Genomic DNA, 12378 nt, shown 5'->3' with positions numbered 1-12378 from the left:
TGCTACCAAGATGCTAGTTACAAGCTAGTAAAGTAGCCTATGGTACAGGCTAATTTAGAAACAGAATTTCAGGTACAGGTGCAAAGCACCAAGCTCCCAGCTGCTCAGCTCAAGCTGTGTTTTGTTTCTACATAGCTCTCAGGTGTGAATGTTTAACACTGTGATGATAGAAAACCGACTGATGCAGGATAAAATGAAGCCTTCACCTTTTTTTTTTTTTTTTAGCTTTTGGGGAATGTGAATATAAACCCTGTTGATTTGAGTCACAGTGTAGGAGTGTTACACGTATGTAGAATGTGTTCATGTAGTGTGGAGGGAGGATTAGAAACACCTGTTGTGGACAGACCATAGACTGACAGCAGGACCCCTGGGTCTCCACTTTCCTCATACCAAGATTTCCTCATAGCAACACACACACACACACACACACACACACACACACACACACACACACACACACACACACACACAGACTACAGGTCCCGGAGGTGTGTAGGAGGAGAAACTCTCATCAGGATGTCCAGTGGAATGAAGTATGGCTGCTGCAGGTTGTCATGAGAGTTTATAAGGTTTATTTTAACTCCCACACATAGCACAGCTACCCAGTCACACCAGGGCTCTAGTGCTGGATCCTAGACAGACACTTTATCTGCTCAAGCCTTTATTTTATGCCAAGTCATTTGGGAGTTTTAGCTTTGAGTAAATAATCATTCATTAATTTTTGAGACCTTGTACTTCTAACCGCTGCTGGTTTGAGTTGACCTTGGTGTGACCTGCAGTGGTTAGTTTCCAGATTTAGCCTGTCACTGGGGCCCCTTGTCAGGTCAGTTCTTTGGGACCCCTGCAGACAGCGGAGCCTGTTAACCCGCAGCGCTCCCTTGAGATAATCCCCCTCCCACTGGATGTTGTCTCAACATTGAATCGGCTCTTGATCAGGCATGAGCCGTGTAGATGCAGGGGGCCGGTGTCCAGCTCAATAAGCCCTTCGTACTCTGTGGCCCATGACCTTTATGAGGCGTCTATGCAAAATGTTTTTTTTCCAAACAGATATAAACCCTGACAAACAAACTGACCAAAATGTGCCTATTGATGACCACAAAGAATGATAACATACAAACATGGCTATTTTTGGCTTCAGTGCCTTATATTACTTCTAATTTCAAGCAGGTTGAAATAAAATGGCATAGATTTCTGTTTTTTTTAAATGACAAAAAATAAGGACAAACATCATGTTGCAAAAGCAGCTGGTTCCCCTGTAGTCTTTAACCAAACCTGCCTCTCCACCATCATGTTAGTCTGGATCATACCTGAGGCTCTACAATAAAAAAAATATATACAGTCTAGGGTTGAAATCATCATCAAGTATAACATGAAAAATCATAAATACCTTTACTTAAAGGGCATGACCAAAACATGCATAAACATCCCTTCAGATTCTTGACAATCTGCGTTATCCCTGAGCTTAAGTCTAAACATGTCGATTCAATAGAAACAATTGAGTTTCTTAAACTGAAAGAGTCTCATTTTTAAATCTAAATACTTCTACTATCTAATAATAAAACTATGATCCCAGTCTGCATCTGTAAATCAGTGACCTAAATCCCTTTCCTATGTTGTGTCAAAACAAGCCTCATGAAGCCTTCAGTCCTTTGTCAAATACACTTTTCTTGTAGTGAGCAGATGTGATTACCTCTGCAGAGTTTGATTTGTCTTTAACGAGCGACCGAACACCAGGTTGAAAAGCCGTGTTTTGCTGCCCTCTCTGGCTGAAAGTTTCCAACCTGTTTCACCTCCGACCACACCCAGCACCAGTGAGGGGGCGTGGTTGGGTGAAGTCAAAAGTGTGTGTCAAGGGTGCTCTGTTGAACCTGTAACCCACCGACAGTGATGTCTCATTTCCAAAAAGAAAAGTGTCACAAATCCCATTCAAATGTTTAAAGACCATGAAGCGAATTTCAATTAAACTAAATCATTTATAAATATAAATTAAGAACAGATATAATCTAGACTGTAGAGTGTAAAGCAATAAATATAAAGTGTTGCCGTTACAGACTGTCTGCATTTGCTTCTTTATTCACCTCTTTGTGTCTATGACAAACTCAAATTTAGTTCTTGAGTTTCCTATAGTACTTCTTATCCTGCAGTCGTTCTTCCTCAGGAAGTGATAAGAGCTTTTGATGTTGCCTCTTTTTTTAAGATAGAAAGAAAAGAAATATTTTGTGTGCCAATACAAACTTATAAATGTGTGCTGTAGTATATTAGTGTTTTATCACTCTGCACGTTTTTTTTCCCTGTTGACTGTAATTCATTTTCTGTCCCCACAGCCCTGGCTGCCGCCGTTGGCCAGGAGCCGGACCACAGCCACGGCTGCGCTCATGGCAGCTGTTACCCGGCAACGGGGGACCTGCTGGTTGGACGAGAGAAAAACCTGAAGGCCTCATCCACATGTGGGATGAGGAGGAAAGAGCCTTACTGCATTGTCAGTCATCTTCAGGTCAGTGCACGTGTCTGCCTCTCCGTGCCCTTTCTCTCCTTCCTGTCTGTGCTTCTGTGTTTCTCATTGACCCCTCACCTCTCTCCTCTGACCTCGTTGCACTGACCCTTTCCTGTCCTGCTGAAGGATGAGAAGAAGTGTTTCGACTGTGACTCCAGACGGCCATACGACCCCGTCTACAACACCATCAATCACCGGATAGAGAACGTCATCACCGCCTTCAAACCTCACCGCAAGAAGTCCTGGTGGCAGTCTGAGAATGGTGAGAAGACACAACAACACGAGTTCACAACAAACATTTCGTAATGGTGTCTAATAATCTACCAGTGATAAAAGGTTTGAAGCCATTAACAAAGGGTGCCTTACTAGAAAGTGCAACCCTGTACTTCTTGTTGCAATGGAATAGAGCAAATATATATGTAGGTCTTTGGCGGGCATGAGTACATGTGAGTGTGAGAGGATAAACACTATGGGTTACCTGTTCAGGTATGCAGCTGTGTGCAAATGAAGCAAATAGCAGTGTTGCATTTTGGGTTTTAGCTGTGTTAGCAGCATGGCTCTGAGGTGCCAGTGTCAGTTGGTTGGTCCATCATTTTGATTCAGGCTAGAGTATGTTGGCATTGTTATACTTAGCTTGTTAGCATGCTGATGTTATCAGTATAGAGCTGCTAGCATGAGTATAAACTGTTAGTCTTCTTTTAACTTCTCCATCACATTGTTTGTGGTGAAATAGAGACTTAATTAAAATGTATTCTGTAATTGTAAATTAAATAATTGTGCTTTGTTTTACTCCTGAAGAGCCGACTGATGGGTTTAGTTGAATGTTCTGTGCAACTTGACTGAGAGATAGATGAGATATAGAAAACAAACACAAGCATCAGGGAAATATTAAAAAGCTTTACATACTGTAATTTCTTCTCTTTATTCAAGGTAGACAATCCTTGTATGTAATTTTCATCACAGCATCATAAATGTGCTATAAATAGTGTAATCTCAGCTTTCATTTTCATGGCTACCAATTTTGCACTGAACCTTTTAATTAAAGCTACTTGAAGTGCTCCTAAAAGCATTATCAAATAAGCTCGCCAAAATTGGTAGTATGGCAAAATTAATATGACCTCTACTTGTATGTATAGTTAAAGCTATTAATATATGAGAGAGGAGTAGAGGCAGGATGGAGTGTAGAGAATGAAAGGACACAAAAAGACGAGGTAGTGGATCCTGACGCAGGAATAAGTTAGTTGGAAAAAGGGGGAAAGAACAAGATCCTAAAAGTTTATTGAAACCACAAGCAGTAAGCAACTAGTAGCTATAGAAAACTTTAAAACACACACACACACATACATACACACACGCCGTGGCCAACATCCTGTGACCAGCTACAGATGGGCTTAATAACAGAGTAGTCCCTGCTCTGGCAAATCAACAGAGGGAGGAAATGGGGATGACAGGGGAAGGAGAGAAGTTTAAGCTCTGATGGAAAGATAAAAGTGAAAGTTAATGGAATATTTAAAGTGAGACAGTTGGAGACAGTAGTGAGGACAGAGGGACAAAGTTAAACCGACTGACTGTATTTTCAGGTGCCACATAAATCTCCATCACAATGAGGGAGTGACTGTAAAGCTCTGTGTGGAGCAGCCAGATGGACACAAGGCTCATTTCAGCCGTTTGTGAGCGCCCATACTGTAATGGAGTGATGATAGCACTGCGCATCACGAACAGACCCAGAATAGAACAGAGAGAAACAGAAGAAGAAGACGAGGAAGAAGAAGAAGAAGAAGAAGGGGGACAGGAAGTGTAGAGACTATTTTTACTCCTGGTTGCTGCTGCTTTTTTTCCATGGCATCTTTGTGGCATTTCTCTGGTGAAAGTGGCAGTGTGCACAGTGGGTCTGTTTGATATGGATTACAGTGGTTTGATTGTGCGCACTCACTAATTGGTACGGCCATTTCCTGTGACCGCATGCAAACATGCAAACATGCAAACATGCAGGCATTGCAAGGCACTGTAAGCGAGTATCAGCTTAACAGTGGAACAGGTGTTTCCTGTGTATACTGATTGTGTGTGTGTGTGTCTGTCTTTTTCTTTACATTTGAATTCTGCGTGACTTTCTCAAAAACTGCTCCATTAGAAAGGCTCAAAATTTACACTTTGAATTGTCCTCTCACTCTCTTTCTGCTCTCCCTCTGTTTTCCCCTCCTCTAACTGGGTCACACCCTTCCTTCTCTTTCCTTCCTGTGCCTTGACAACTCTTGACTTGTGGCAGATTGTTTTTGTGTATGAGTGCATGCATTTGTTGATGTAGTTGAGAAGATTGACCTGTTGGTTAGCTAAATTAACTAGCTACAAAAATCTCTATGCACTTGGACACTTGGACTCAATGCTAAGCCTTTTCATCATACGGTACGCTTCCTTAGCTATGAGCTCGGTATGGCCTCCAAATGCACATGGCTGTGTTGCAGGCTGTAACTGTGTAGGCCCTTTAAATAAAGTTTGCAAGACCAAGCTTTCCAAACAAACTTCCTAGCTGTCTATTTCATCCATGTCATTTACAGCAGAGCGCCCACGAACTTCAGCAACGTCCTTGTCAGGGCAGCCAGAGCGAAGACCACAACAATGATAATCAGTGGGTTCCTTACAAGGAGCAACACACTTCATATTGCTCATAGTTATTCAAGCCATTGTTTATATAAGAAATCATCATGAGCGCAGCTTCAGTTAAAGTAGGTAGGTTGAACTCACCACATTAACGTGGTGTCTCAGTCCTCAGACCCACCGCAGGCAAGATTCTGAATTTTTGGTTTTCTATTCATGTCAGGAGTTTTTGATCCTACGCACCTGTCACTAAGATTTTATGTTGTGCGTGAACTTTTCTTGCAATGACTATTTGCCTCAGGAAAGCACAGTGTGCCACACACATTCACACTTTAATTACCTGCAAGTTCTAAATGTTGAAAAGGTGGTTTCCCAGGATGCATGGATGTGTGTAGGCACATGTGTTTTTGCAAAACATGTAACTGAGTAGGCATGTGGCATCTGTATCCATTAGCATTTTCTTTTGCATGTGTGTATGAAAGAGCTGTGTTGTGGTTTCTCTCACTGTTATAGAGTGTTAAGTTGTAAGATATAAAATTCATGTGGTGTGGCTTTTATGTGTTAGTATGCAGGAATGGGGAAACTCCTCTTGGCTTTGTACTGTACAAGTAATACAAAACACAGAGAACATGAGTGAAAGTGGTCCTCAGAGTAAAGTGGCCTTTTAGAGTGTTTGGTCCTCTACAACTCAGGAAGTGTGTGGGCTTTTCCGACTCACTCGCTCCATTTCTCCTGCCAAGACTGAATGTGTTTTCCTGTCATGATGCAGTTCCTCAAGCCAAAAGCACGGTTGCTACTTCACTTACTGCTGATAGCCCTTAAACTCTGTCAGAAATGAATGATATAGATGGAAAATGAGTTCAAGTGGTTTAGGAATTAAATATAAGTATGAAACTAATCGACAGTCATGAGTTGTAAAAACAGTGGTTGGCTTCATGTAAACGTGACATCTCTCTATATCATTCTCAGTTCAGTTCATTTTAATTCAATTCATTTCAATCCAATTCAATTCAAAGGCATGACAGGTTGAGAAAAACAATACTGACAAAGCATCAAAATGCAATTTCCAAAAATACTAAATACAAACTGCAACAAACAACAACAAAATCGATAATGTGTACATTAATTATATATTTACAGTATATTATTTGTGTGTGTGTGTGTGTCATGTGTATCACTCACTCTGTGTCCTCTCTCTTCCAGGAAAGTCGGAGGTCTTTATTCAGCTGGATTTGGAAGCAGAGTTTCATTTCACGCACTTGATTATGACCTTCAAGGTAAAATAAAAGCTTTTGCTGCTTTATCAGCTTCATCTTCATCTACAAGCAGCTGATTGAATTACTCACAGCTACGGTTGTGCTGTGTTTTGTTGTAATTATTGTGCTTAAAAAATGTATGAAATGAAAGAACTTTTGTCTAAGGCGCTCTTGTTCTGCAGACTTTCCGTCCAGCGGCCATGGTGATCGAGCGGTCGGCAGATTTTGCTCGTACCTGGCAGGTCTACCGCTACTTTGCTCATGACTGCGCCGCCGCTTTTCCCGGAGTCTCCCAGGGTCCTTTGCATAACATTAATGATGTCATCTGTGAGTCGCGCTATTCGGATATTGAACCATCAACAGAGGGAGAGGTGAGTGTTTGATAATAAGGATTAACCCAGATTGACAGGTAACTTTAGTCACACAACATAAAGACTAAAACATCATATCAAATCACTCCTTTAAAGCCTTGACTGTTTAACAGATTCTACATTTGGAAGCAGTGTTAAGCAAAAAGACAAGAAAGACCTGTCATAAGACCCCAAGCTTTTCACATCTTCTGTGCACACACTGAATGTGGCTCAAGTTTACATACAATAATATGTGGACTCTAATTTACACTCATGCTCCATAAATTGCCAACATTTCAAATCGCAGTTGAAATAAGTAATCTGTGTATGTTATGTGTTCCCTGGTCTAGGTCATCTACAGAGTGTTGGATCCAGCCATCAGGATTGAGGATCCATACAGCCCGAACATCCAGAGTAGGTCTCACTCACGCACACATGTTGTTGGCAGAAGGTCAGCCTTAGAAACGCGAATGTCTGCGACTGACTGACTGACTGAGTGATGAAGTTACACCATTGGTCGGCCGGCAAAGAGTTGGAGTTTCCCATTGGCCATTCTTCTTTGATGAATGAATCGGTGTGAACAGTTTCTATTATGTAATCAGGAGAACTGGAATTTAGCACCTTTGTCGCTAGATTTACTCACTTTTCAGACCCCTCTAACGACCTGTCTTTTTCAAAAACATTCTGAACATGCGTTTCTTTTTATTATTAAGTATTAAATAATATTAGCAATCAATAAAAGTGTCCACGTTGGTGTGTTACTGTACAGCTAGAAGTTTCCTTGGTTTAAGGGGTTATAAAAGTTTAAGAGCTTTACAACATGTTGCAGATCAGTGCCCGTTGTTAAAATAAGCTTTCATTAAATAATATCATGAAATACATCATAGTTATAGTGGTAAAAACTGAGCCATAATATAGAAAAAAATCCTACACAAATATCAAAACTTAATCAAAACGTTTTCCTCAGAAAACTCTAGCCTTTTGTGAGTTATATTCACATTTGTCACCTTAACTCCAACTCCAGCAGGCACAGTTAGCTCTTGTTATCCAGCTGTGACACATTACGGACTGCAACAGCCTGTCTCTCTGGGGTGTGAAACATGGTCCTGCTGTGTGGAAGGCATGGAGAGATGTGAAAAGCAGCTGTTTCTCTCCCACACAGCCTCGCTGTCCTGGCCCTCGTGTTTAGACTGGCAGCACTTGAGAGCTTTTCCCAGAAGCCCGAGCTTGGTTTCCAGTGCAACAGCAGAGGTTGACTTGTTCTCTCGTTAAATATCTTGATGTAACTGACCCACATGTCGACCTCTGACCCCTCACAGCTGAACTGTCCGTATTTACTTGCTGCTGTTGTCAAGACAATGAATCACCATCCAATGTAGTTGTGCTTGGGTAGCTTTTTTTGTTTGTTTGTTTCTACATCACTTGAGTGAGAATAGGTTACTTTTTGCCCTGAGTTTAACCTTCCAGGCAAACTTCCTCTCAGTACATATTCTGCCTCCTTGATTGGCAGACCATAACCCCCAATCCCCACGCTGGCTCTAACCTTAACCATCTTTGGGAGATAATACACAGACTCAGTGTCAGTGGAGAACAAAAGGTCCTAAAGACTTTCTGTCTGACTGCCTCTCTGTGTTACAACAAACTTTTCTAAGATTTCTATCTTAGTCCCAGCATTTCTGAAACTTGGTTGCATTTCATATACAACCAACCAGCTACAGATTAGCTACAACCTGCAGCAGAGCTCCATTAACTATACTTCTAAATATTCTTTTATAATCATGCTCTGAAGGAGTCCTTGATTCAGAAAACACTAGTGGAAAAAGAAAATTTCAGTAAAATTTCCTCTTATAATAACAGAGTAAAATATGGTCAATAGGTCAAAATGTGAACTCAGTTTTTAAAGGCGTTTTCAGCCATGCTTGCAACTTGCCTTAATGTTGGTTTGTCAGATATTCATGGTGCTTAGAGGATGAATCCTAATCCTCTGATCCTTTGATTTTTCCTCCTGCACTGACATTAAGTCAACATTTCATTTATCCAGTACTTTGGTTTATTACTAAATAACAGGTTGTGTTTTTTTGCTAATTAGCAAATGCTAGCATGCTAAATGCAGAGCCAAGACGGTGAACTTGCTAAATATTACCTGCAAATCATCAGCATGTTAGCATTGTCACGAAAATGTTAGCTTGCTGATATAAGCATTAACTGAAAGCATTGCTGCTAGCATAGCTGTAGACTGTCAGTCATGTTATAAATTAGTAATAATTTTATCTACGATATTTTGACATTTATATACTGAACAGTGTAGCTGCTAAACATCAACATGTGGTGTTAGCATTTAGCACCACAGCCTCACAGACTCTTGTTTTTGGTTTTCTAGAAGTCTCTTTATTCATTACAATCAAATGCACTGATTTCACAAATCTATATAAAACTTTTAAACAAGACTCTGTGCAATCCACTACCCTCAGCCCTCTGTATGTGTTCAGTTAGACAGAGCTGGTAATATATGCCAGTCTCAGTTTCAGCCCTTGGCCTGCTGAAAGCTGCTGTTTGGCTGCTGCAGTCGCTGCTAAGGGATCTGCAGGACTGTTCTCCAGTCTGCTGTTACTACAGGAGGAGAAACAGACACTGTCATAGTGTGGTGAAGCTGGATTAGCTCTCGTCTGTCAGAGAGGGATTTTATTACTGCAGATAAAGTCAGTGGGGTGCAGTTAGAGGGTCAGAATTTGGGAGAAAAGGAATCCTTCCATGAACCATTTCATCCATCTCATTGTAACGCTGCTGCTTCAACTCCACAGGAAGTGAAAAATGACTGGAAACTCAGGAAGCTAAAAGTTTTTAAATGCAGGTCATGGCTGAGATATTTTCTTTTTTCTTTTCTTTTTTTGTGGGGATGAACAGTTTGGAAAACAAACTCAGTGCAGACTGGAGTTGATGATGCTATGCTGATTATGAATGTTCATAATCATCATATATAATCATGTTGATAATGATAGTGATATGAATTCATGCTAAAATTACAGTGCAATTTTCTGCATCATTTACTAATCCAAAGAGTAGACTTGTTTTCCACGATATGAGCTTTTTGAAGTCAGGAGTATTGGTTCCTGGTATTGTTACTGGAAGTCATTTCTTCCTCCTGAGGGCCCTCGGGAAGAGACATGCATGTATGTTAGCTCGGCCAACATATGCATTAGTTTGTAAGTGTGTGGGTGTGTTTCTGTGTGTGTGTGTTGTGGGCTACTTTTGGGGACATATTTCAGTTTATTCAACTGGAGATAAAAGCTGTGTCCTCAATCAGGAAAAAGCTTAATTTTTGGGTCAGTTGTTAAGGGTCGGGTAATGGTTAGGTAGGGTTATGTAAGTCTATGTAATGTCCCCAGAATTATGTGTGTGTGTGTGTGTGTGTGTGTGTGTGTTGAGGGCTTCTGGTGAACAGCTGGACTGTAACAGCAGCAGATGTTCCATCCATGTTAACTTTGTGTAGTAAGAACCATTTCAACACCACAATCCATTACTATCCATCATTTTCCGATTTCCCATCTTCTGGAAATGTACTTGAAAGTAACAAATGTCCTTAGTTGGACGTAAGAAGAGAGTGTTCAGTTCAGTCAGGGGCACTTATGTTCAAGAACTGACCATTTATAGCAAATGGTAAAGGCTCTACTTTCTCTTTGAGAAGCTGTCTGAAAATCTGCTATCTAATCTGAGTATTCTGCCCTTTAATAACACATATAACACATATATGAGCATTAAATATTTCTATTAAATCAAAAGTACATAGTTAATATGAGTGTGAATGTGATTGGATGTTACTCCTGAGCTGGTGGCCACACAGATGATAAATGAGTCAGTGATTGTGAAGCATGAATGAAGCCTCATCCGTGTGAATTAATCAAATTAAGTGTGATCCTCTAAGTTGAGTCTTTTCAGTATGAAATTCCCTCTTTGTGCTTCCATGGACAGGAGAAAAGTCATGCTGGTGGGATAGTAACACAATGTTTGTACTAAAAAGACTTGATTTGTGTGACTCAGACTGCTGATGCTTTGAATCTATCTTTAATCTTGTTTATGCCTGGTTACTGGTCTGGTACAGGCATGTGCAACTATCTTAGACAGGTTGTTTTCCAAAGATTTTTATATATAAAAGTTGATTAATAGATTCTGTTTTAAAAATGCTAATCTTCAATTGCTGTGCACCTTCCTACCTTATGAAATGGTAAAACTGCTCATAAGGTGAAAATATTTAACATGTCATCAGGATTTAAACCGCCCCTCCTGAACCATGCCTTCCTGTTTCTCTCATCCGACCCTCTTCTCTTCTTCCCACCAGACCAGCTGAAGATCACCAACTTGAGGGTGAACTTCACCAAACTTCACACGCTAGGAGACAACCTGCTGGACCCAAGAGCAGAAATAAAGGAGAAGTATTACTACGCCATATATGAGCTCGTCGTACGTGGAAACTGCTTTTGCTACGGCCACGCCTCGGAGTGTGCCCCCATCGATGGCATCAGGGATGATATAGAAGGAATGGTGAGTGATGAGAATCATTCACAGTATAGACCTTTTAATTAGCACAGTTTTCCCTCTGTAATTTACCCGCATAATTTTAAAGCTCTCACATATAGATTACCGTAACTCTCCCTCCTTCTCATCTCTCTGTAAGGTTCACGGCAGGTGTGTGTGTAACCATAACACCAACGGTTTGAACTGTGAGCAATGCGATGACTTTTACAATGACCTGCCCTGGAGACCGGCTGAGGGACGCAACACCAACGCCTGCAAGAGTGAGTACAGCAGAGGAAGCACAGGGGGCGTCAAGTGTTGTGCAAAAACATCAGAGCTTTATCTCTGAAGATAGTTAATACTGATGCAAAAAAAGGCCCATAAACTGCTGCTTTTTAATTGATTATTTGTGAGCAGACTAATGTAACTACCGAGCACAGTGGCTGACACTTTGGCGCGGACCCATATGCCTGTGGACAGTAAACACTTGGAGAAAGTGAGAGAAGAAAAAAAAAACAGAATAACAGAACGTCAGCAAAGACTCATCTGTTTGAAACAATAATGTGTTTTGTAGAGTGTAACTGCAACAGCCACTCGACCCAGTGTCACTTTGACATGGCGGTGTATTTGGCCACGGGTAACGTCAGCGGAGGAGTGTGCGATGAATGTCTGCACAACACCATGGGACGCAACTGTGAGATGTGTAAACCTTTCTACTACAAAGACCCCATCAAAGATATAAGGGACCCACGAGTGTGTGTCGGTGAGTGTGTGTGTTTGTGGTAAAATTATATTCCAATACTTCATTCGTAACAGTAACTCACAACAAACTGAAGTGTCAGTATGAATTATTAACCTCTAACTAACGCAGTAAAACTTGCCCCCTGCCTGTCTGTCCCGTAGCTTGCGACTGTGACCCGGATGGTTCTCAGAACGGGGGGATGTGCGACAGCCACACCGACCCTTCCCTCGGCATGGTGGGAGGTCAGTGTCGTTGCAAGGCCAACGTGGAGGGGCCGCGCTGCGACAAGTGTAAAACCGGCTTCTTTGGCCTGAGCGCTGAAAACCCCCAGGGCTGCCAACGTGAGTGCATTCTCTGTTCGAGCTCACACAAACATAGGAGTGTTGTAAAGACCCAGTTTGTCCACTATGAGATGATGTTTAGTTGCTT

General features: G+C 41.3%; 1 protein-coding gene across 2 annotated transcripts in view; it reads left to right on the top strand.

Moving 5' to 3' along the window:
• lamb2 (laminin subunit beta 2) overlaps positions 1–12378 on the top strand; it is a 43091-nt gene that overhangs the window by 14309 nt on the left and 16404 nt on the right. For both annotated transcript variants that reach the window (XM_022762918.1, XM_022762917.1), the window contains exons 3-11: positions 2325–2494; positions 2621–2756; positions 6293–6366; positions 6528–6716; positions 7046–7109; positions 11032–11234; positions 11368–11488; positions 11782–11970; positions 12111–12290. In XM_022762918.1, the coding sequence (XP_022618639.1) occupies positions 2325–2494; positions 2621–2756; positions 6293–6366; positions 6528–6716; positions 7046–7109; positions 11032–11234; positions 11368–11488; positions 11782–11970; positions 12111–12290 (1326 nt within the window). The remainder of the gene's footprint in view (positions 1–2324; positions 2495–2620; positions 2757–6292; positions 6367–6527; positions 6717–7045; positions 7110–11031; positions 11235–11367; positions 11489–11781; positions 11971–12110; positions 12291–12378) is intronic.

This window comes from Seriola dumerili, unplaced genomic scaffold, assembly GCF_002260705.1.
Source record: "Seriola dumerili isolate Sdu_G_001 unplaced genomic scaffold, Sdu_1.0 BDQW01000454.1, whole genome shotgun sequence".
NCBI classification, from domain to species: Eukaryota; Metazoa; Chordata; class Actinopteri; order Carangiformes; family Carangidae; genus Seriola; species Seriola dumerili.
Note: the sequence above shows the minus strand (reverse complement) of the source record. Positions and strands in the feature narration are given on the sequence as shown.